Here is a 26,119-nt window from a genome sequence, read left to right as displayed (position 1 = left end):
ACCCTCCTTTGCCTCGGGAAGTGGCTCCTGGTAAAGCGGAGTGGAATGAAAAATCCACAATTAAAGTTAACAAATCCAAGTGTTTTGGTGGAAGTTTGTGTCCTGGATGAGAGGAGGGGGAGAGGATTTGGGGAATCCTCAGCTCAGAGTGCTGCTGATGTTTGGGGACTGTTTAAGGTGTTTGATCCCAGATTTGTGTGAAGATTCCGTCGGATGGAAAGCTTGGAGTCTGAATATCCTTTGGTGTCTTGGCAGGAAATTTGGCCTTCCCATTTTTCCATTTGGGTTTTCCATGTTTCCAACCACTGAATTTCCATCCAGTTGTTTAGAGCTGGGATTTTATAGTTCTGCCTAATTTAATTCCTCACTGGAATTAAAGGATTTCAGGATTGGGCTTTATCGTTGTTGTCTCTCTCCTTCCCAGCTTTGATAAATTGGGAATCTTGGAGGAGGAGAACTCTGGGAAAGTTTTCCATCCTTTCTGTCAAGGTTCAGGTGTTTTTTCCAGGCTCTGGCTGGAGGAACCACGTTCCACAGCCAGGTTTTCCCTTCACTCTGGTGTTGGTGTCTAATGAAGCTGGACTCTTCTCTTCATCAACGGTCATATTTTCTGTGGCCTTTACATAAATTAAAATCTGGTTTTTTCTGCCAATTTTTTTTTTTTTTTTTTTTTGTTAATTATTTCCCTTTCCTAATTAGTCCATCCCTGATGCTGACTTCTTTATTTCTGTGGAAGTACCAAGCATCTGTGCATTCCATGGAGAGAAATTGACATTATTCCTGTTTTACATGATTTTTCTCCACTTATAATTCACTTTGATAAATATAAGATGATTTTTTGGGGAGCAGATGGATGTGGATCCAGTCAGGACACTCCTGCCATAGCCTGTTCTTGAGTGTTGTTGTTGATTAATTGTATCAGAGGAAAAACTCAGACATAAATATAATTTTCCCATCCAATCTTTTCGGCTGATTTATGTCTGAAAATGCAGGGGTTTAATTCAAACAGTGTCAGATGTGCTTATTACATTTCTGTGCTATTAATTCAGATTAGGGATTCTTCTCTGGGATTTTATTTTTATGTTTTTAATGTGAAAACCGTTCCTTTGTCAATCTGGAATTTGCCACCCTCAAGGACTTACATAAGGAAGAGATGACAACTGCAAGTTCACAACCTCCTTTGGTTTTATTTTTATTTTAGTATTTTATTCTCCTGTGAAGTGTCTTCTTATACAAATTAAGTATTTTCAGATTCTTTGGTAATTACTTTTTTTAATCACCCAGAGAGGAGTGAATGGCAGGAAAGGCATCCAGCATTCCTGTGTTAAACCTGTCCCACAATCTTCTCATAATTTGACCAAACTCCGTTTAAAACCTGGCTGGGCTTAGGCTCCTTTGTCGCTCTCTCCTGCTGGGATTTGCTGGAAGTTGGATGGATAATGTTCCAGGTGGAGGCAGGCTCCTGACTTCTGGGATAAATTCAAATGTGGCTTTAGGTGTATCCCCTCTGTTTGATTTCTTCCTTGGCTCTTCCCATCACTGACACTTGAGCTCTCCTTCTTGCTGCCCACAGCCCCAAACTGGGCTTTTCCTGGGTTGCTGCTGGTTTTTGGGAATGCAGTGAGGCAGGGAAGTTCTCCCAGTGGGAATTGCATTTATCCCACGCTGAGCTGCTGTGACCACTCCAGCTGGTCAATCTCCTGTATCCCAAAAACCTGGAGTTTTGTATAAATGGGATGCGATGTTGTCATTCCCACATCCCCACTGCAGCTGGAGCACCATTCCAGTTCCAAGGGAGCAGGCAGCAAGCGGGGATTCCTTCGGGCAGAAGGAATCTGCCCACTTCGGGCAGAAGTGGGAATTGGTTGGTCAGTGCCTTGGTTACTGGTTTCCCTGTCTTACCCAGGCCTGGGATCCCAGCCTTTGGCACGCCCATGGCATCACCGGCTGGTCTTTCCGCGGTGTTTCCGTGTGTGTGCGAAGAGTGGCTGCTGTGGTGTGGCTCTTTCTCCAGGGAAGTCACCACTGAGGCAATCCCCGAATGGGGTTTGTTTTCCTTTTGCTCCTTCCTCCGCGTGAACTCCATCCCTGTATTGCCAGAACCCCTGGATTTATCCCTGCTCAACAATTCCCTTCATCCCGACCACCCACCTCCTCTCTTAGGCCTCATTCCACTGGGGAAACCTCTCCTGTACTTCCACTTGGGAATTTCTGTTGCGCTCTCGCCTTGCTGGCTTTTCTTTTTCCTGGAGTTCATTCCAAACATTTACTCTAGGTTTCTGACCCGCTTTGGAATTATTCCCAGTAGTTTTTGGGTAGCCACCTCCTCAGACAACTGGGGAATATGTGTTTTGTTTGCTCTTTTTCTTTTTATTCTCCTTAACCTTTCTTTGGGCTCATCAGACATTGGGAAAGGTCGGATAAATGTCCCCAGGAAAGGGATGAGAGGCTGGAGTGAAAGCAGGAGGATGGATTTGTGCTCTGATGTGGAGTTACTTAATTAGCGTTTATTTACTGGCTCCTTGGGTATTGTTTGGATTTTGCCTTTAAACTGGGATTTTGCCACCTACACTTGCATCCAGAGGAATTTGAGCCCTAGGAAATGACATGAGAAGATCCAACCGCTGCTCACTTTCCATTTCCATTTTTCATCTGTTTTTAAATGAGAGGAGTTTGATTATTTTCATGAAACTAGTTTGGTATCCCACATCCTCTCTGCAAGTCGAAATGGAATTGTAGTTTCAGCCGGGAGGTTTTCCTGGGAATGTTGAGGGCTGGGTTTGTCATTATCAAATGCAGAGAAGAGGTTTGTGTAAAAAAAGCCCCAAATTGGTCACCATCACCAGAAGTTCATTGGGCTTTTATCCAGCTGTTTTAAGACAGAGAAGTCCCAGGTGAATTTTACCCCAGCAGTGTCAGGGATGAGCAGGAGGAGCGAACCTGTCCAGTTTTAGCACGCACCAGACATTTTCCATATGAAATTCATAATGATAAAAATTCGGGAAGGCAACATTCCAACTCAGAATGCTGCAGCGTCATGAACTGCTGGAATCCTGGGATAGAAGTTTTCCAGTGCTGCTGAGGGCCACATGCTCTGCTCCACAATATTCCCAGTGGCTGATTCCAGCAGAAAGTTTACTCTGTTTATAAACTTCAGGTTTCTCTTTTTTTTTTTTCCTCAGCATTCTCAGGTTTTCACTTTAATATTGTTTCCTCTGTCAAGAACGTTTACCGTTCACCCCAAATAGCAGGAATAATTTTAAAAATGCATTCTAAAGCTGAATTCAAGTGTTTGTTCTACGCTGTTAATTAATTGAGAAGCTGGATCTCCCTTGAAATGGAATATTTGGAAAGCCAACCATGGCTCTCCTGGTTTCTGGAGCTGCCCATCGCACTCAGCTCTTGTTTCCTGGAGCTGTGAGTGACAAGCAACCTGTGTGGGGATTTTGACACAAAATTTAAAGTTGTGAGGCTGGTTTAGTGTAGCTTTATTAAAATAACTATTTGTGACAGGGGTAGTGATGGAATGCAGTGGATGAACTGCAAAGAAGCACAAGTTAAGGATGTGCCACATCTTCATAAATCAGCTGCCATTAAAAATTGAGTGATCTAATCCAATTTTTGCTTGAAATATTAAAAGCTGCTATTAATCACTGGGGTGTCTCTGGTTGATGGTGTCCTATGGAATTCCGTCCTTTTCTGAGCTGGGATTCCAGGGTCTCACCAGGCACTTTTTGGACACATGTAAAATTCATTGCTGGGGATGACCTCAGGTCATTTCACAGAGTGCTTGTTAAGGAATTTTAGGGAATTCCTCTCCTAAACTTACAGTTAGTGCGCTCCTTCAGCTGGCACTAAAAGTATTTATTTTTCTTTTTACTCTCTTTGAATTCTTTTCCTTCTGCATTATGCTTAAGACCATAAGGAAAGTAAAAAGGGGTTTTTTTGCTCAACATCACTCTGTGTCGTTTCCTCCACCAATCATTTCACCATTTTGAAGTTTCCTGAGGGTCTTGCTGAATTTTTCCACTTAATGGTCCCCTAAATCAATACTGACCTCGGGTAGCTGCTTGTTCTCACACATTGCTCCCGGCTTTTTTGAGGCTCTAATTGTGGCTTTCAGCTGAAATCCTCCCTGTCCTTTTTTTCCCCTCCCTGGCCTCATCCACCAGTTGGAGAGATGTTTTTCTGGGGCCAAGGCAGTCACCTTTATTTCAGAAATCCTTCTTTCACTCCTTGGTTAGGGCTTATTGATTGGTGAGAAGGTGGCTGTGCAGTCCTCCGGCGGGTGAACGATGCCCGTGGAGTAATTAGCACCTGGGGCCAGGGCAGAGGGGAAAGATGCTCCAGAGCAACTGCCTGGGCTGCTCCCACTGGGATACTGCTGAGTAAAAGAGGGATTTGAGTATTCCCTCCCTCACACCACCAAGACACATCCCATAACTCCACGGAGGAGTGGGAAGAGGCGTTGGAGCTCCTCAGAGCAGCTGTGGAACGCCATGTTCAGTGCTGGGGGTGACGTTTTGTACAGCTGCTGGTGCTTCCCTTCTCCTCCTCTGGAGCCTGGCTCGGCGTTGGCTCTTTCATGGAATTCTCGTGGGCGTGGTGGTGCTGGACACGGGCATCCTCCAACTGCCAGTGGAACATCTTTCTCCAGTCAGTGGTGCTAACCAGCGGGGTTGTGTGGCCAGCAGAAGGGATCCAGGGGTTTGGGAATCCAGGGGGTTTTTTGTTAAATATCTGAACTGGGTTGTGACTGGGATACACAAATCAATCACACGGAGTCAAGAAGATTTTCGCAGGGCAGAAGGTTCCTCCGAGAGAGCCAAGGCCGAAAGCCCAAGGCGGAGAGCCTCTGCCTGTTTATTTCTTACTTTTTATACATTTGTGGGTCTGGCTGTGGATTGGTTTCTGGAGTTTTCACCTCCCAGCCCAATGGCCAAGCCAGCTGTCAGTTACAATTATTTTCAGGTTAGAAATATGCAAACAAAGGACAGAGAATGGAAAACAAAGGATTTGTTTATGTTACATATGTGGGAAAAAGGTAGAAACTGCTCCTAATATTGTGCAGTAGCTAAAAAGTCTGACTCCATTTTTATGAACAATCAAAAGGCGTTGAAAAACTCAGAAAAACCAAGGTGACACTGGGTAACTGCTGTAGGAATGGGAAATTGTATTTGGTATGCCGGAGCCCACCTGATGCATGAGGGGCACGAAGAACTTGGGCTGTTCACAGTGCAGACGTCAGCACGGGTGGTGTCTGACACCAAATATTTCTCAATCTTCGGCTTGTCCTGCAAAATTTTGCCAAACTCAACCCCCACCAGGATTCGTTTATTTAATTTACAGTTGTCATGGAATGGAGAAACCACAAAGCCAAGTAAAGCATCTCTGAAACTGAATCTGGGCAAGTTGGTTCTGGATAAAATGCAGATCTTTCCCTTCCTCTCTTTCCTTTCCTCCTGTGGCTTACTTAAGGTGCCAGAACAGATTGCAATGATTAGTTCATGGCAAGAAGGAGAAATGGGAAGATAATTTATGATAAATTTTATGATTTTTCTTGCTGCCACCAGGATTAGTGGTCAGGTCTGGTGGTAGGATCCATATTGCAGCTATAGTAATAAAATCTGCCCAGTAATTCTGGGTTTATGCAAACAGCAAAATCTGAACTAAAAAGAATAGTTCTCTGTACAACCCAAATCTGGATCTTCATTTAAACTGAATTTTAATGCAGCGTCTCTCCTGTTGGAAGGAGCAGTCTGCACATTCCTTGGAGTAGAGGTGGAATTGCTCTGTCATTGTCAGCCTCTCCTCATGGGTGCAGATGAGGGTGGTGAGGCCGTGCAGAGCATCACCAGGTGGGACATTCATGGCAAAGAGCTCTGCCTAGTTAAATCATGGCATCATGGCAGGGTTTGCGTTGGAAGGGATCTTAAAGCTCATCCCATCCCTTGCTGTGGGCAGGGACAGCTTCCACTGTCCCAGAGTGTTCCAAGCCCCAATACCCAACCTGGCCTTGGACACTTCAGGGATCCAGGGGCAGCCACAGCTGCTCTTGCCTTTATTTTCCTATTTAAAATTCCCCCTTGCGGATATTCAGGATCTTGAGAATGAGTTTACTAAGCTGCAAAACTGCCACCGAGAATCCCAGTCAGGTTTTGTTTCCAGTGCAGAGCAGAAAGCTCCCAAACTTCTCCGACGCTTCCAGAAATAACCAACTTCTGAACCGCGTGACAAATAGGGTTTGTGCATCAATTTGACTGTGGCAGCGTCTGGGTGGCTCCACGTTCAGAGGGATGGCAAACTCATTGGACACGGCGCAACATCGCTGCGCTCATCAGCATAGCGGGGCCACAGCCAGCGGTGCGCTCCTCCAGCCGACAGATGTGCAGCAACGCCTTCAGGAGAGGGGAAAATCGCCCCAGAGAAGAGGAAAAGTGTGGAAAACTCGCCATGTTAATCACGTTAAACCCAGTCTGGGGGGGGTGTTCTGTGGAGCTGTGTGTTTGCGTGGAGCGGGGCAGGATTTGGGGCCGGGAGGGGAGCCGGGCGTCGGTCGGTCGGTCGGTCACGGAGCCACAGCCGCCTCGTGGGGATGGCGGTTTGGGTCACTTCTGAGCGTTTCCTTGATAATTTTTCTTTTAGTATGATCCCAGTCTGGAGGTTCCTCTGGCTGGTGCGGAGGCAGGAGCTGTCTGAGGGTGGGAATATTGGCCCTGGAGTGTCCAGTGTCCAACCAGGTGCGAGCTGATCCATCCTCTCTTGCAGACTCCTGCTGAACAGGCCAAAGCCAGGCTGCAGCTGGTTCTGGAGGCAGCTGGTGAGTAAACGAGAATCTTCAGCAATGAACTTCATTTTTGTGCTATCAGGTGGGATTTTACCCCCTTTGTGTTTGGCAGATGCTGGCCCCGTTCTCTGTAGCTCACTTAAATTTCAGGTTGAGATTAAATTGGTTTGCATCATCGTTGGCACTTAGTAAAGCCCTTTAAGGAAATAAAAATAAGCCATTTTTATTACACTAAAACCTCCTGTTTATCCTCTGGCTCCTGCTGCTACTGAGACTTTATTCTGTGCTCTCAAAAATATGGTTTTGTTTATTTTTTGCAATTTTCTTATTTTTAGCATTAATTCTAAATCAATACAAATATATATTATTATTATTATTATTATTCCCCTTTTGGAAACCCTCTGTTTTGAGGAATCTCCTCACATTGCTGATGTACTTTTATTGTTTCCCCAAATCTATCCAGCCTTTTTGCATTGTCTCTCTTCTAATACATTCCTTGTTCTCCAGAACTTTTAATAAATCTTTGAAGCATGTAATTATGAAATGGATGTGACCAGCCCTGACCTCAGAAGCACAATTTGTGTATTCTGCTGCCATCGATCACGTCTCATTTTTTAATTTCACACCTGGGAGATGTACAAAAGATAACTGGGGGTTGTATATCATCATGACCTGGGCTCCAAAATTTTCCAAAGCTTATCAAAGGTCTATGACATTGTTAAATTTAAATATCCTCCGTTGAAGGGCTGGATCTTAGATTGAAGCTGCAAGTTGTTCATAAGGAGGAGAAGAGATTTAATATCTTGTGTCTCTTACAATCCAAAATACAGAATGAAATTCCTTCCTGGCTTTATTTAAGTCTTGGTCATCCAGGCATTTATGAGATCATCCCCCACCTTCTTCCCCAAGTCCTGCACTCAGTCAATTACATTTCATTTTTGTTTAATTGCTGTGCGAAGGGGTTGGAAATGTTGAGAAATGTTGTTTCAATATATTTTTGTGTTTGCACCTTGCAAAATCAGCACATTTTAGTCTTAAAATTGTGCTGAGCCATTACCCAGCAACTTTTGGGGATCAGCAGGTTCGTTGGTGTTGTGGTGATGCTGTATTTGGGTATAATTGGAATTAACTCTGTGCTTTGGTAGCGGTGAGTGGAGCTGTTGTTGGTGTTCACAGGGCTCTGCACGGGCTCCACCCCAACCTCGGGAATGAGCCCCTGGAACACCTGTGCACTTCAGAGGGTTGCTGCAATAAGAGCCGGGGCTGTGCTCCCATGGATTATCCATGGATCCGGTGGTTACAGACACGCTGCTCCTCCGTGGTTTGCACAAACAAACTGGGGCTCCAAATCACCAGCAGGGGTTGTAGGGACACTGGGGACAGGCCCTTCCCGGTTCATCCCTGCTGACATCGTGGAATCTGGGAATGGTTTGGGCTGGAAGGGGCCTCAAAGCCCATCCAGTGCCACCCCAGCCATGGCAAGGGACACTTTCATTATCCCAACCTGCTCCAAGCCCCATCCAACCTGGCATTCCCAGGGATCCAGGGGCAGCCACAGCTTCTCCGGAATTCCTTGTCTGTATTTCCCTATCCAAATTTCCTTCGTGGAGATACTTAGGATCTTGAGAAAATCTGCTTTTAGAATTTAACCTAGATAATATTTTAGGAAATAGTAAACTGCTTTCTCTGAAAGGCAGAAATCGGCAAGTAGTAAAACAGGCTCTTATTATTGAGATTTTTTTTTTTTTCCTGGTGTATTTGGAGTTGGGAATTGTGGACTCTGGTCTCTCATTACGAGAGCAGGTGAAATAAAAACTATTCACCTGTGTCTGTGGGGAGGGAGGGTAGATGGTCATTTTTATATTTAGGTAATACAGTGCTGAGAAGGTTTTTCTCCAAGTCCTACATTCATGCTGACTGTTAATTTTTTCAAGTGTAGATTAACGTCAATATTTCGTTCTCACTAAGCAGTGCAATGTTGGGAGGTACTGAAACGCTTCAGTTCTCGAGAAAACTGAGTTTTGATTTATAAAACCCTTCCTCCCTCAGAAGGTGTTGGTCCCAGCTATAAATTCACATTTGCACCATTTATTGAATTATATTTCTTAATTTTGAGGTGCCTGGGAGCCCTTTTAGGCTCCTGTGACAACCTCCCCCAAGTCGCCGTGCCCGAGCAGATGTTAAGCAGGCAATAGTTGAATGTTAATTTGGAGAGGGGTGGGATGTTTAAGCCCATCTGAAGTATGTCCATGTGGGCCTTCCAGACTGAGCGACAATGCTTTGTCCCTTGGGAGGGTTTTCCAGGCTAAAGCTCTTTCTTTTCGTGGCTCTATATGGACTCTCTCAAGTCAGTATAAGCAGATCATCCTGGGCTAAAGCTCTCCAGCTTTTGTTAGCGGGCTCTGTAGGGGCTGTAATTAGGCCTCCTGGCAGGCCCTGCCGGCCAGTTAATGGTCATATGGAGTTTTTCTGAGGCAGACTGGCTTTGTGTAAATCCTTGCTCGGCATCTCCTTCTGGGTCACTTCCTACCAGGCCGGGGCTTTGTGCCGCTGCCCCACGGGCGGACGGGGAGCAGCGTCCCCTGACCAGCGCCGGCTCCGGGAGCGCCGCACAATCCACCCGGATAATCCCAGTGTAAACAGAGGATTTAGCTCAGCTTCTGTCACTTACAGTTGCCAAACCACTTGGGTGTCTGTGATTTCTTTCCCAGACTTCATTACCGAGGGACGAGAAGAAGATCCGAGCCGGGGGTTTGCGTTGAACGTGGCTCCCGGCGCCGATTTGAGGGAGAAGTTTTTTTTTTTGCGCTGTTTCAAACCTTAAATCCCAGGCTCGGGGCGAAACCTCAGAACCTGAAAGCTGCTTAATATGCGTGCTGTAAATTGTACGGCACCTGTGCTTTCTCATAAAGATTAAATATGGATGAATATTCCCCAAAATGTCGATAGATTCCCGTGAAACGGCACGCGGATGTTTCAACTGTCGATACCCGCCGCCTCTTCCAAAGGGCTCCGAGAGCTTTTCCATGGTGCTAAGCAGAATTTCTTTGCTCTCCATATAAAGACGATGACAAAAGGCAATTGATCTGGATTTTCAAAGGTCTAGAGTTGAAATAAGTGACTGATCTGTTTTTGGGATCTGCATTTCAATCTCTGGCTGAAAGAGCGGTCAAGAATGGGGCGTTTTGTGCAAAGAATTCGCCGGAGTTTATTTAAAGGAAACTTCAGGACCGAGGCACTAATGTGAGGTGATAAAAACGGGGGGAGTGCAAACCCCAAACATTTACCATTTGTCAGATCCAGTTCTGGATATTGGACATTTAACTCATTATCTTTGAATTTTGCTATCAGATTTAATTTTGTCCCCTGCACCTTTTATTGCATTTTACATATTCCTCAAGAGAAAAAACATGGGGTTACAATGAGTGCTTCGGCCTTAGCTGTAGGTAAATACAAATGTTTTATAATTCTTGACTCTGCTTATTTTTTAAAATCTACCTGTTCTACCAGGAGTTACTGAGGAGAAAAAGGCTGATTTGCACTCAGAGCCTGATAAATATGGGCAAATATTCTCTGCTTTTGGGTATCAAAACGGCTCCTAACAGATGTGGCTGAAAGGACCACATACGTAGACTGTATGATTTTAGTCTGGTGGAACTAATAGGATCACTTGCTACTTTATAGATTCTTGCTTTTCTTTCACTTTAATAAAAACTGTTTAGTTAAATAGGTTGGCCTCTGTTTGTTGCTCTTTCTAGCTATGCAAAGCAGTCGGGCGGGCAGGTGGCAACAAGTATGAAAAATTTCCTTTCATCGGGGCTTCTTTTCAACTGCCAAATTTAATCGAATGTTTATGGATTTCTCGTTTTGATGACGGTTTTCTTTCAGTTTTCTTATTCGTGTTCTTTCCACTGAGAACTCGCTGGCTTTAATTTGAATTTCTAATTATGCAATGAATTTTAGAAGGGTGGATAAGGTGCTGTTATATATGCACAAAGGGTGAAATATACTTAAAATATTTTACTCGTTCTGTGGAAATTTAAAGCAGGCTTTAAAAATAATTCTTGCCCCAGAACTTGCAAGAATTTTATCTTTTAACAAGCTTAAAAGTTCTGAATATTGGGAAAAAAAGGTGAGTTTAGCTGCTAAATAGGTTTGGTTTAATATAAAGTTCTAATCTTCATCCATTTCAAATGTTTGTTTGAAAAGTGGCATTGACACTTCAGATAATTGAATTTTACTCCTATTTATATAAAAATCTCTATTTGGAGAGCAAAGGGGTCTTCTTGAATCACATTCTCCTCTTTGTGACAAACGTGGATGGAGGTGCCACAGAGGGTTTGAGGGTGTTTTGTGGAGCATTTCCTGAACCCCCAGCAAGGAGAGGAATTCTCATCCCTAGTGAGTCTTCAGCAGCCTGGGAAGTTTGTTCTGTTCCCCCGTGTCAAAGGAAAATAAACTGAATTACACTTGGGAAGAGCCTCGGCAGTGATTGCTCAAACGCTTTCTCTTCGTGTCCTGCTCTAGGGTCATCTAAGATTCCGGAATCCCAGACTGGCTTGGGTTGGAAGGGACCCTTAAATCCCGTCTCATCCCACCCAGCCATGACAGGGACACCTCCCACTGCCCCAGGCTGCTCCAGGCCCCAGTGTCCAACCTGACCTTGGGATCCAGGGGCAGCCACAGCAAATCTGGGAATTCCAGCCCAGGAATTCCTTTCCAATCTCCCATCCAGCCCTGCCCTCTGGCCATGTGAAGCCATTCCCTGTGTGCTGTCCCTCCAGCCCTTGTCCCCAGTCCCTCCCCAGCTCTCCTGGAGCCCTTCAGGCTCTGGAATTGTCTCTGAGCTTCTTCCTGGAGCTTCTCCTCTCCAGGCTCCATAGGGGAGGTTTATCCTGTTCTTGAGCACCGGCTAATTTAGGAAATATATCTAATTATGGAGTTAATGAACCTAGTTTTTAGGTCAACTGCTGATTCCTACTCAGCAGGTTTTGGTGTCAAACCCATTTCAGTGACGGCATCAGGAGAAGGAACTCTTGGAAAAGTTCTGAGCATGGAAGAATTAAACACTTAGTTTCAAAATCAAGGAGGTGTACATTAGAGGAAGTAGCTACTTTTTATATTATGCGTTTGGTGGGAATTTCAGGTGTTTTAAGACTGAATTTCAGAAAATTCAGGAAGTATTTGAGCTCACCTGGGTGCTCCACACCAATGAGCTTCACAGCCAAGCTGGACAGAGACATTTTCTTTGGCCATTCCTTGGCCCCGAGCACTGGCAAAGCTTCATAATCTCATTAGAGTTCTAAAAAAAACCAAGAATTTCTGCCCACAAAGTGACAACTGTAGAAAAAAAGAGTCATTACTCCAATTAATTGCTTTTTAACATACTAAGGGTGTTGTCTTTACAAAATATGTGGTCTCTGGAGTGCAGCTGGTTTGTGGCATTGGTGAGCAAAGTAAACATTGGGATAATAGTAATTAATTAATCATTAATTTAAATTAATTTGCAGGATTGCTGAAAAAATGCAGGATTTTAATTGAATGTAGGTAGAGAAGAAATGTGTTTGAAATTAAATAATTCACTTTTGCAATATCATTCTGTTGGTGTCTAAAAGCTGTTCACTTCAGGGACCTCTTTTAGGTTCTTACGAGGGGACTAAAAAAAAATTGCTTGAAGCATTTTGTAGAATATCAAATTGTTTTTAGCGTAAAAAGCCAATGAGGAGATATAGGGATGCCAAAATATAAATCAGAGCTGTAAGTAGAATTTAGAGGAACTTATTAGTTAATGAACATTTATTGCCTTCAGAAATCATTCTAAAGCTTTTAGAATTTCTAATTTTTGTTAGATTTTTATCCAAGGTCTCTTTTTTTTTTAAATTTTTTTGTGGCACCAAAAGCATCTCAGGCTTACATGGTGCCTAATGGGTTCGGTAATATTGCAGCATATGGGATCCAGGATTTTGATGCAAATCTCTGTGCTAATTATGTGCAGATGAATCTTTCAGGCCTGCTATTGATCTGCAGTCAAAGACAATTTTTCAGTTAGCTGAAGTTTTATATCAATTCATATTTAGCAACTTTGCTGTAATTTAATTATCCACTGGTTTGGCTGTGCAAACCATATGTGGTCCTGGGGCTCGTTGTTTTTAGCAAGCCTTTTGGGAAATGTTATTTCTTAATATTGATGGGGAAATATTTAGTTCTCGTGTTTTACATGATCTGTCACAGCCTCCTGTGTGTCCAGCTGCCCCTCTGTGGGCTCCGGTCATCCAGGCATTCCCAGGAATTGGGTGTCCAGGAGCTTTGTTTCTGTTTCCCTTGTACGTCTTCGGATGTTTAGATTTTCTACAAGTGAAAGTGGGGAGAGTGTTTTTTATCCACTGGATATAAATTTCCAGTGGTGAATTTTATAGCCTGAATGCCCAGACAAAGGTTTTAAACCGTCCCAGCTGCTCTGGCTGGTTGGGCTCACGTTGGTGTTCTGGTGTTTGGGGCTTCTCTAATTTCCACGTGGGAAGTGTGCTGGAATCACGTTGCTGAAAGGAACCTATGATTAAATTAGATTAAATTAATTAATTGGATAAATTCCTGGTGAGGGTAGGGAAGCCCAGGCTGCCCAGAGCAGCTGTGGTGCCCCTGGATCCCTGGCAGTGCCCAAGGCCAGGTTGGACACTGGGACTTGGAGCCCCTAGGACAGCGGGAGGTGTCCCTGCCATGGCAGGGGTGGCACTGGCTGAGCTTTAGAGTCCCTCCCAACCCAAATAATTTCAGCATTTTCTTAAAGCATTTCACAGTGAGTGGAAACAAATCCCTGCAGGTTTTGCGCTTCTCCCATCCATCCTTTCAGGAAAACCTGGAATGCCAGCACACCAGTTGAGCAGTCATCAGCACCTTGTTCCGTGCCTGCACCATCTCCTTGTAGCTCCCATAGATTAATTTTTTTTCAGGGGCAGTATTTAATATGGGTAATAACCCCCTTGTTTTAGTTATTGAAAGCCCATTTATCACAACTTATTAAACACGGAGAACTAAGTGTGCCATTTTGGCCTGAGCGCTTTCGCTCGCTCGTGTTCTCTTTGTTGCCCCAAATGAATGAAATTAGAACAAACAATCTCCGAGTCATTTGTAATCAAGCGCTGATTAATGGACTTTGGTTCACACAGCCATTATTCATTCAAGAACACCTGATATCTTTCCCATAAACAAATCGTGTTTGTCCAAATTAAGAAATTAAATGAAGCATTTGATGAGTTTGTGATTGACCCTTCCAACTCGGAGCCCATTAGTCAACGTCGTTATCATGCAAAACTGCCTGACTAATGTGCTGGCTGAATGTGCCGTGTGGATTTATTATGATTTCTGATTAATGCCTGCTGCAAGCCAAACCGCGGGATTGTAATAATTCCTTGATTTTCATTTGAGCGGTCGCTGAAGATTTTCATCTGTGATGAAATGCGTTTGTGTCCCATTAGATTTAGATATGATTATGAGGTGTCGGTCGAATAAATCTTAGCGTGGAGCAGAGGGTGCTTGGTGAGGGTTTTTTTCAGTCCTGGTGGGCTTTTTACAAGGCTGCTGCCTATCTTTGGCAAGGATTTTTGGGTGGTTTAAGGGGAGTTCTCATACTTAGGTTTTTGCAAATGTAGGGGGTCACAAAGGTTGATAGAAACAAGATCCCAAATGTATTTTTATGAGTGAAACATTGCTCAGACCGAAGAGACTGATAAGAACATTTTCTTTTATTTTCTTTTTGTTGTTTGCACACCTTTATTCTATGAATGTTTAACATCTGTGTTTTCTAAAGTATTTTCATGGGGGTGTTGGGTAACTTTAGTGACTTGGGAAGGATTTTATACAATGTTTTCTGCTGAAATAACGCTCTTGAGAAGCAGATGTCAAACTTCTGTAGTAGTAAGTTTTACCTCTGCTCCGAATGTGAAGCGCAAGGCGAGTTCACACTGAATTAAATCTGCATTGGGAGATTTGAGCCCTGCTGCCACAAGCCCAGAAAAGAATCCATTGGGAAGGGCAGAACATCATCGTTAGTAAAAGGCAGCAGTAATGGAAACTGGTGTCCTTTGCCAGTCTCTCGTATCGATCACCCCAGCAAGGAGAAAAGAAATGTTTCAAAACACAGTTTATGTGAAAAATCAAATTAGGCGCCTTTATAGGAGATCCTCCCTTTAATTCCAGTTCTGTTTCTCTTCTCTGTGGCTGCACTGTGATTTATTGTTGAAGATTCCTGAGCTGCTTTGTTTAAGCCAGCGTGTATCTCCTTATGTTCTTAAAATACCCACTAAAACTATTTAATCACAGGAGTTTCTTAAAGGGTTTGAGCATTTTGTGCTGCTGATCTTAAGCCCTTGGAGAGTTTTCTCTGAGAAATGTGAATGGTTTTATGGTGATGAGCCTCTTGGAGCAAGAGGAGATTGTGGTTCCGTGGGTCAGGGCTTGGAGCAACCTGGGACAGTGGGAAAGGACTGGATGGCCTGGGATGGCAATGGGTGGGACTGGATGGGCTCTAAGGTGCCTTCCAACCCAACCTTTCTGGGATTCCCAGTCTCTGCAGCTCTGGGTTTGCCTCCTGTACGTTCCTAACTTGCAGCAGCACTGGATTCGTGTCTGGATTTTCTGGTCTGAAGGGTGGCTAAATCTAAGGGGGGGAAAGGAAGTAAGTTGTGGAAGAGTACATGGAATGGAATTCCAGACTGGTTTGGGTTGGAAAAGACCTTGAAGCCCATCTCATTCCATCCCCTTCCATGGGCCAGGGACACCTTCCATGGAGCAGGGTGCGCCTCGGGCTCCTCCAGGGCTGGGGCGGGCTGTGCCAGTCTAGTTAGAAATGCATTTTTTAATCAACCTCAGCATTACCTTTTGGCCTCTACCATTCCCAGGTTTCCCTGCAGTATGACTGACTTTTAAAAGCTTATTTTCCATCCTTCTCCCAAGTTTTTTGTGCCCTTTCTCAGCGTGGCAGTCCCCCATGTCAGTCCCCGTTGGCGCTGGCCATTATCGACGTTTGATTCCAAGGCTCAGCCTCCTGATAAACCAGGCCAGCAGATAAATATCCACGTTCTCCTAGTGCAGGTGATGGTGTGGGGCTGCCACCGGAGAGAAACCCTAAAGCAGCATCCCATTAGCGGGGCCTGAGCCTCGGAATAAAGTCCCCAATTAGGGAGCCCTGGCGGCCCTGCCGGGGCCCTCCCGTGACATGAACGGTGTCCTTGATAACCTTTTTAACTTCTGCTGCCTCTGACAGAGCTCGGCAGTCACGGCCCTGGCTTTGCCCTTGGCAAGCAAAACCTCATTTGGAGAGGATAATAAGTATTTACTATTTAGATGGCTGGCAATAAAATTTCTCTGAATGAGATTTTACTGAGAAAACGCAAACTGATTCAATTACCTCCTTTAATGGACTGGGGAGACCTGTGAGGACAGTTTGTGGAAGCTCCGAGCCTCATGTTTAGCTTTTATTCTTTCCTTTTTGATTTTTTTTTTCCTTTTTTTTTTATTTTAGTGTGAAAATTCAAACTGATTCTTTTCTCCAAGTAAAAATTATATCATGGGATCATCAAGGTTGGAAAATACCTAAAAACCTCCAAGATCATCAAGCCCAGCTCTTAACCCAGCATTGCCACATTCATTGTTTTCACTGGAAAACTGAATCCAACTTTTTCCCTGCACGTCCCACGATATTTTTCTCATCTTAAAAGTGGATTAAAAAAAAATCTCAAACGTTGACAGTGTTATAGCAACAAAGAGTGTTGGGAATCCCTAAGTATTCTTACAGAGAGTTCCTATCATCTGGCCTCAGGGTGGAATGGGATGTCAGCTATGCCTTAAAAATAGATATTTCCTGTAAATCCATGGAAGCACTGTAGGACACAGCTGCTTTAATAGCTGGGTGTGTGCCAGCAGAAGGGATTTCCCAGGTGATGTGGAATGTTTATGGGATTTAGGAAAAAGTCCTTTAAAGGACAGGTATGAGAAACAGCTGCTGAAAGGTTTTTGGGGTTTCTTGTATTTCTAAGCAAAAATGGCAGCTTGTGAAACTGATCTGCAGACATTTATTTATGCTCTACTATGTCCTAAAACCAGCTGTGTAAGAAATGAGTGAAATCATCCTGATCCATGTTTTAAAGCGTGCTTCGTTTTACATCTGGATCCAGGATGGATCTACAGGAGAGACAAGTACAAATTTTGGAAATCCCTGAATGTGTGTCTATACCAGACCACCAATTCCATTATTTTCATTAATTTGGATAATTCCATATAGTTGCTGTGATAAAATTAATTGTAATGGAACGAACCCATTTTATCTTATTTTATATTAAAATATTTCTGTGCGTGGGATATCTCACAATTTACCAGTTTCACTGATTTTTACCCCTTTTATCCCCTGGCACTGATGTGGATTTCTCTCCCCCTTTTTTCGGGAATTTGTAATAGTTTCTGGAAATCTGTGTTTGTGGTATTAGGGAGCGCCAGGGACACCACCAAACTTCGTTAGTGCAGCTCTGGAAGAAGACACAGGATAATATTTCCTTCCCTTTTTAACCATCAGTCACTGTACTGATGCGCCAACAAATTCATAACCTCCTCTGTATTTGATTTTAAAAAAATAAACCCAACCAACTTTTGCTTTCCCCAGTTCAATAACTCCCTAGAAATGTGCTTTTATACAGTGTAGCTCATACAATCCTGCACGGGCTTATAAATTGAAATCCCACTTTTTTCGGACGTTCCTGCCTGGATGACTGATGGCTGTGTGTATTTGCCATAAAATTTTAATTATGGCAGAGTTATGAATCACTGCTCTCGCTGGTTAAAGTGTTAAAAAAAAATGATGCGTTTGTTGTTTATTAAACTTGGGAGGGTGGAGGAAGAAAGTGGAAAAATGCTTGGAGTTGTGTGGGCTGGATCCCGAGCTCGGGTGTTTCCTCAGGAGCTGGTTTTGGATGTGCCCTTCCCTCCCTGGGCGCTGCTGCTGCCCAGGGTGACAAATGCCATTAATTTTATTGCTTTGACCATCCTGTGGGTGTCCTGGGTCGGGGTTTATAATCATCCCATCCCTCGGGATCAGGGCTTTGGCTGCCGCCGCAGGAATAGCGGAGCAGCACCGCTCCTTCCCTTGGTGAGCGTGGGGATAAAACCAAGGTGTGCGCACAGAAACGCCAGATATTTAAAAAATTATTAGGGGGCTAGCGCCAGAGTTGTGCAGAACTTTCAGTGTAGCCTGGTGTGTATTAAAAATGTCAGATTTTGTTACCAGTATCAGTGTGCTTCAACACGAATTCCCTTAGAACAGCACAACGTTTGGTATTTTGCAGTTTTATTCCCCCGAATTTTAGGCAGCAAACGCGTGCAGCGGCAGCACTGATGTATTTGGCGCGTGAGGGGTTGCCTTAAACGACCCCGCTTTGACTTTTTCTGCCTTAAACTCGGCTTCATTTTCCTTCCCCCTTGGCCTGGCTGGCAGGGCAGGGCTTTTCCAGGCAGACACAGGAACAGCTTGGAGCGGTGGCAGGGCTCCAGTCCCGGGGGAATGATCCCGGCTGGGCTTTTCAGGGATGTGCTGCACAACAGGTCGCTGCCATTTGGGCACGAGCAGGGAGAACACCTGAGGGAATAGGGGATGAATGAGGGGAGCGGGGGCCTGTTAGCGCTGCCCACTCCTGCCACAGGCTGCGCTGGGGCTAAATGAGTTTTAAAGCACAAAGCTGGGGGATTAGAAAGCCCCTTATGGTTTGATCCGTGTGGAATTGGGCCTGGTAATAAGGAGCGTCCCTGTCGCACTGTAAACGAAGGGGAAAAAAATCCCAAAATTTAAAAGACTTGTCATTTATATTATGATTTCAGGAGTGGCATCTCATTTTTCTTTCTCGTGGACGTGAAATGTTGTTTGACAGCATATCCTGTTTGCAATTACTCATGTTTAAATGTTTGAGTCACCTGCTACAGAAAGAAACTTTTAACAGCAACGTAAATAATTCTTGGAAGTTGGACTGGATGGCATTGAAGGTCTTTCCCAACCTTAATGATGCTGTTAGTTTATTTTTAGTAAATTAAGTTTAAAATCAAAACTCAGCTTGATTATTCATTTCAACTTAATGTTTTTGTTAGTCTCAGTGAAAATAATGGATGTGTGTGTTCATGGTAGTTTTTTTAATTGATTCAGCTGGTAGCAAAGTAGTGAATGTTACTGTTCACAAATGAAAATACCAAAATATAAAATACTAATTAGTAAATACTAAAAAAAAAATCAGTTTGCTGCTGTAAGGCATCAATGGCCCTTTTAGGAAATCCAATATAAAGCTGGGGTAGGATTAAAACCATTAACCCCGCTTGCCTCGACTCCCTCCCTCTGAGCTCGGAATTTTCCATTAGAAAGGAGGGTTAGGGATCAATATGAAGATCTGTTGATAATGTTATATTAATTAGAGTAATCAAACCCACGCTCGGAGCACGACAGCTGCCGGGGAGAGAGGGAGCAGAGCAGAGTTCCCCGTGCTGTCCACGGGCGCTGACCTGGGACAATTCCCAGCCGGAGCCGCTGCTCCGCCTCCCATCGACTTTGCTTTGGGGGGCCGCGGAGTCTCCCCAGCGCTGCTGGTCAATGATTCCCTGCCAGCAGCGCTGTAATTAACGACTCCAGCCGGCGTGTCGTGGGCATTGATCATCCCGGGGAAGCGAGGGCATCGATCTGGGGGGGGATGCAGGACAGGGCTCCGGAGAGCGCTCGGAACGCGGCCCCGGGACGCGGGGAGCTGGAGCTGACCTGTGCCAGCAGTGCTTCTCAGCCAGCTCCGGCCAGGAGCGCTCCAACCAGCCTGGGCTGGGCAGGATCGATCGCGGGGCTCCTCAAAGGAGCGGCAATCCAGGATCGGCAGAGAACGGGGATTAAAGCGGTTCAGTGGATTTTTGGAGATGGCTGTCACCCTGTTTGCAAGCGTCTCGTACGAATTGTAAAAATAACCTTTGGGTGTTATTTCCAAAAAGGTTATGATGGAAGTTGTCTGAAACAAAAGGGGTGATTTTTTTTTTGTTTGTTTTAAAGAATTTTTTTAATAGAATCCCCAAATTGTTTGGGTTGGATCAGACCTTAGAGACCATCCAGTTCCATCTCCTGCCACCTTCTGATGATGCCCCATCCCTGGGAGTGTCCCAGGCCAGGCTGGATGGGGCTTGGATCATCCTGGGACAGTGGGAGTGTCCCTGCCCACAGCAGGGGTGGCACTGGGTGGGATTTAAGGTCCCTCCAACCCAAACCATTCCGTGGTTCTATGCTTGGGCGACTGAGCAGTGCAATTAAAAGTGTGATAAACACAATCATCTTCATTAAAAAGCACAAATTCAGTATAAAGGAGACCCAGACAAGTTCAGAACCACGTTCCTTCTGATGTATGAAGGATGATGAAGCCTCAACTGGTGCTCTGCTGCCAGTCCCACACCGTTATGTGCATTTCCCTTTCCTCATGGTTAAAGCCAATAAACACCCAATGAGGTGTTAATATTTCAAATTATTTCTGTCTTCCAAGAATGAGAAAAGTGCCCTCTTGAAGAACCTCGCAGGGCTCTCCTGTCCAAAGTTAAAACTGGCTGGAAATGAAACCTAATTGGAGGAAGTTTGTGCAAGTTCTGCTGTTGAATAAGGCTGCTTATTTATTACTTTGCTACAGCTTTATACAAATATATGGATGCACAAGTGTCTGAGGGAAAATTATCCTGTCCAGACTTACGAGAGCCAGTTGGAATCTCTCAAGGTTGCAGATGAGCGGTGGAAATGCATGTGTATATTATCAGCTCCGTGCCCTTGGCGGTGACTTCCTCGCTGATGACAAATCTTTCTTCACTCCTCTCCTGGAAATCAGTGCCTTGGTGGTTTTCTCTCTTGGATTTGTCTGTTTTCCCACTTGCCCTAATGGGCTCTGCTCGAACTTTTAAAAACAAGCGTTTATTTAAGAAATGCATTACGAAACACAGTGCTTCAGAAAAATGTTTGATACCCCGAATTCCTTCCTGAATTATTTAAGCGCCTCTGCAGCAAACTGTTTACTCAGGGATGTTCAGCCTGGTGTGTAGTAGGGGTGTAGTTTTCTTTTAATGCAGTTATTGAATTCCAACCCACAGAGCCTCTGGCGGGGTTTCCAGGAGCGCTCGGCTGCGCCGAGTGAAGATAAATTGTTTGTTTTCAGCAGCATTTCTTCATCTTCATCACTTAATCTGCAATGAAATTTTACAGCCAGCCGCTGAATATTTAAGCAATATATTTACCTCTTTTATCCTGGGGGAGTATTTAACGAGGCTGAGTACAGTAAGTGATTATGGGAGTTAAGGGTACAAGCTGGGAACGTGGAGTTTCCCATCCTTTTTTTTCCGCCGGGATGCGCTCCCAAGGCTGCCGGGCTGTAATCGAGGGTGTGCTGGCATCGGCTGTAAGTCTTCCCCACAAATCTTTCCTGGACACACACTCCCCCTTTTGGTGCCAGATGTCAAGTTCTTTTGGCTGCCTGTCTCATGATTCCGCAGTTCCGGCACGGTAAATCCTGGGAGCTCGCTGCGCTTCCACCTCCAAGTTTTCCACCCAGTTTTCCACCTCCAAGTTCTCCACCTCGTCCTTTCCTGATTTTCCCAGTGCCCCGTTCAGTATCTTTGTGAGTTAACGCTCCTTGGTGCTAATATTCTTTTTTCTGTAACCTGTGTCTCGGTGTTTATGGGCTTACAGGTTTTTTAAAAAAAAACTTTCAAAATACTTTTTGATCTTTTTTCGTATTTTGTTGCTTCACGAAGGTTTTTTTATTAACATCATGGTCAGACTGGGAAAATACACAGAGAGAAGAAATTTCGTTCTTTCTTGAAAAAAATCCTCTAAAACGCTTCCTTGCGCCGCTATTTGATTATTAATTGTGCTCCGTTCTTGATTGAGCATGCTCAAACAGAAGCCTCTTCGCACGGCTTTATTCCTTACGTTTCCACTCCCGATGTTTTTATTGGGAATTCCCGGAGCCCTCCCAAGGTGCCGGGGGCCGCTTTGGCTTCTCTCAGGGCTGTTGCCTGTACTCAGCTGTGTGTGCTCCGTGCTTTATTGCTTCCTTTCCACGGCCACGTGAGTTTGTCATCCGCTCCATTTTCGCTTCACGCGGCGATTCCCGACGTCGGGAAATGGGCAGATGAAAGAAGGGCTCATTTGGAATCGGGAAGTTTTGGGAGTGAGTTTTTCAAGTTTGCTGACAAGCTGTCAGGATGAATTCTGCCCTTACCCCAGAAAGAAAAGCTGTCTGTCATTGCCAATCTACAGCCTGCAATGACAATTGTATCTGAGGCGCAGTGCCATTTTTTTTTTTCCCCCCCCAAAATCATTTAAATAATTTGTCTTAGTGGTTATATTTTAAGCAAGGGAGTGTTTTTTTGAATGAAACCCCATCTCACCTGCTCGCCAGATCCCTGACAGCCCTGCCTGTTGTCTTCTCCTTTCTCCAGCTGTGTTGTGCCAGGGGGAAAGAACAAACTCTGGAACAAATACTGGCTTGAGAACAATTCAAATACATTTGAATCAAATTGAAATTTTTCACAGGGTATCGCTTCTTGGTTTCCCAGTTGAGCTGGGAATTATTCCTGAAGGATAGAGCAATAAGATCATTCTTTACTCTATCAATTTTCAGATACATATTTATAAATATAATTAGATTTTTTTTTTGTCCTAGATGTTGCTGCTGCTTTTGTCTCAGTAGTTTAGGCCATCCTTTCACTTTCCCTAGCTCTTCATTCCTTGAGGAAGAGGAAGCTCTTCCTTTCTCATCAGCTGCAGGAAATGGCCTCAGGTTGCACTGGGTGAAGTCTGGATTAGATCTGAGGAAAAACTTCTCCCTGGAGAAGGTGGTCAGGCTTTGGAACAAGCTGCCCAGGGAAGTGGTGGAGTCTCCATCCCTGGAAGAGTTCAGAAAGCGTGGATGTGGCACTTGGGGACGGGGTTAGTCGTGGACCTGGCAGTGCTGGATCAACAGTTGGATTTGATGATCTTAGAGGCCTTTTCCAACCTTAGTGATTTCCTGATTCCACGATTCCCACTGCTCTCCCCCTAAGCAAACTCGCCTGGAAGGTGCCATTTAAACCCTTCTGTTGGAATCACAGAATTATTCCGGGAACTGATTTCCTCCCCAAGACTAAATATCCGAGGGGACAACAGTCACATCCAGCTCCACGTTTTCCTGAGCTGAGCTGCAGGCTGCGGGAGCAGATCCGAGGTGAAACATGACTCAGTTAGGAGATGTCGAGGTGGATAATGAACAGCCGTTTCTGGGATGGAAACAAATCCTTGGAATATTTAACAGCAGCCCCTGCAGTGAGTCAGAAGCCACAGAAGCAAATTAATCCTCGGTGTTAAACTCTATTTAGGGTGAATTTCTCCTCCAGCGCGTGTTTGGGGGGAGAAACTGGGGGAGAAAGAAGGAAATTAGGGATGCACTAAATAATGGGTGAATGTACCTAGCCAAGATCTGCTGATTAAGTCTTCTTTAGGATTATTGTTATAAATAGGGAGTGCCAGATCCTCAGCTGGAGTAAGTGGGCTTGGCTCGGCTCAAGTCAGTGGAATTGTGCCAACTTGAATTCACTGAGGATCTGGCCCTTGATTCTGGAAAAGGAGGATATTTGGGGAGGAGGATGATGGGGACTGCGAGAAGTTTGGTGATGAGAACACCGTTTGCCTGGTAATATCAGGGGAAAAAAAATGTAAATGACTATTCTTTTGAATTTTGTAATGAGATTCAAGGAACTACTTGATGTGATTTCATTAGATGGAAATGACTTCTCCTCCAAGTAGCTGCATCTGAACCCCCTGCATGTAGGAGGGGAATATGCATGGAAAATGTGGTGGTTTGTTTAATTTGGGGGATGATTGTCTCTTGCACCAGCATTTCTGCCTCTCCTACCTAAAAAATGCCTCGATGGCCTTCACGTATTCGTTGGAAGGAAATAGGTATGAATAGAGTTGACTGTGGAAATCTGTTTCCCACTCTGCTGTTCCACCAGGAGTGCAGTGGGCTGTAATTTCAGATGGCAGCGATTTCAAATCCAGCCTGGGGTCTCATTTGGCCGCATTTTAGAAAGGTATCAACAAATCAGATTGCAAAGCTGCTAATTTGGTAATTGCTTAAAAAAGCCCAACCAACAATCTGTTTCCACAGCAAAGGAAATGCACATTGTTCAACAATACCTTGAAATACAGTGTTTGACCCTCTAGAGTGGGCTCACAGAAAAAATCCAGTTCTGAGATAACACTTTTTAAAGTGGAGTATCTTGGAAGGACTAAAAACGACAACACAAAACAAGGTTTTTAATAATTTAATAATTGTTCTGACCGTAGAATTAATTTCTCAGTCAGAGGGGGGTATGGCTTTTTCATCCTTCTCCAGTACCATAAAATACAGTATTTGACCATTTGAAGTGGCCACATTTATGCTTAAAAAAACCCAAACCCCTGCCTTTTTAAAGGAGATGTCTTGGAAAGCCTAAAAATAACATCACGGAACAAGTTTGTTATATTCCTAATTGTTCTGACCATAGAATTAATTTGCCAGCCAAAGGAGGGGGGGGGTCACGGCTTTTTCCTCACTCCCAGCCTTGGAATATTCAGCGTGTCACAGATGTTCATGAATAATGTCCATTTAGAAGCGTTGGCAGCGAGCTGGCGAGATGAATGAAATGTTGGGGGGATCTGACAGGCAGCACGCTGCTTTGTGATCATTCCAAAGTTCTAATAATCTCCCTCACCTTCCCTGCCTGCCTCTAATGAAAGAGAATAGGTGATTGCACCTCGGGCTATGTTCTGCGCCTAATGACTCCTCCAAAGGCGGATTCATGGAGAAAAAATGAACTTTGAATGAGGATTGAATTGGCCCTGACAGGCTGATAGACTGTGACACAGATTCTGTGGCAAAACAGACGTAGCCCTAATTGATTATCAATATTTTAAGCAAAGTGATGAAAATAAGCATTAAGTGATGAGAAAGGCAGTCTTAATACAGCAGGCAGTCGCCGGGATCCGGGAAGTCTTTGGGGAGGTCGGCCCCGCTCGCCGGATCGGGATTTTCTGTCAGTTCTTACCTTTCCCTGCCCAGCACCTCTCCAGCCTCCTCCCCTCCCGGATTTCTGCCCGGCACGTTAATATTCCAGCCAAGGATGAGCTCTCCCTCTCCGCAGAGAAGTTGGTTTCGTGTTTAACCCGTTTGGGCTCAGGAGTCGCCCGGGCCGTTGGGCGGGATTGCGGATGTTCTCTCCTTCCCTGCTGGGCTTTCTCCCAGCCCTGTGCCAGTTTCTGGCCAGCAGGTGATCCACAGGCTGCTTCCTGAAAATGGTAACAGGGAAAGAAACCAGGGGAAAGTCCAAAATCATTATCTTAATGATTATCTTGGTTGTACCCAATAGAAAAAAATATCTTGGTTACTCCAAATAACTGCAAATATCTTGGTTACTCCAAATAACTGCAAATATCTGGGTTATGCTTTGGAATAAGACAACGTTCGGGTTTTGCCTGTGTTTTTTTTTCAGTTGGGTTGCACATGACTGGATATATCTTCTACCAAAAATACATTTAATACTCGGGAAAGCCCTCGAGGCGGTGAGCCGGGCGCTCGTTAGCTGTGCCGTGACGGGGCGTTCATCCCAAAGTATGGAATGTTTTCTGAAATGACTGAGGGAAGGGAGCTGAGCAGGAATGCCGCTGAAGAGGTGAGAAATAGCATTCCTACACCAGGAGGAATCCCTCCCAAACAGCGAGCACATCCCCTCAGGAATTCGGAGAAGCTTAAAATAACCAGATTTGGGCTTATGGGGAATTTTTAAGTGTGACTGATGGAGCTGGGGAGGGAGCAGTGAGCTCCTCCCTCATGCTCAGGCCTCTCCAATTATCCATAATTAGAGCCTGGTGTAATTAAGTTACGGGGCAGCAACAGCAGAACTTCCCACGTTTGGGAATTGCGGCGTTCCACGTGTAATCAGGGAGCACAGGGCTGATGGGAGCTCTCGTGGCACTGAGAGGTCCCTGGCCATGGACACGATGGACTGGGCAAGTGGCCACCCAAACCACGGATTTACGGATTCACAGAATTCCGTGGATTTACGGGATCACGGACTGATAGAATCATACGCTCATTTAGGCTGGAAAAGCACTCTAAGAACGTTGGTGTTTAAATTTTGGGCGAGATGTTACCAAAGGCAAAAATACAGAAAAGCAGCTTAAATCTGGGGTGATAAAAATGTGTGTGATGGTGTCACTTTTCCTCTGGAACTCAGAATTCCTGGACGCTGCTCCTCGTGTTCCTGTCAGAG

At 44.7% G+C, this 26,119-nt stretch overlaps 1 protein-coding gene across 1 annotated transcript in view; it reads left to right on the top strand.

The window, feature by feature from the left end:
- The window catches only part of RSRC1 (arginine and serine rich coiled-coil 1), a 126,596-nt gene that overhangs the window by 80,265 nt on the left and 20,212 nt on the right, over positions 1-26,119 (top strand). Inside the window, exon 7 of the mRNA XM_058421942.1 lies at positions 6,769-6,820. Within this exon, the coding sequence (XP_058277925.1) occupies positions 6,769-6,820 (52 nt within the window). The remainder of the gene's footprint in view (positions 1-6,768; positions 6,821-26,119) is intronic.

The sequence above is a fragment of the Hirundo rustica genome, chromosome 10 (genome assembly GCF_015227805.2).
Source record: "Hirundo rustica isolate bHirRus1 chromosome 10, bHirRus1.pri.v3, whole genome shotgun sequence".
NCBI lineage: Eukaryota > Metazoa > Chordata > Aves > Passeriformes > Hirundinidae > Hirundo > Hirundo rustica.
Note: the sequence above shows the minus strand (reverse complement) of the source record. Positions and strands in the feature narration are given on the sequence as shown.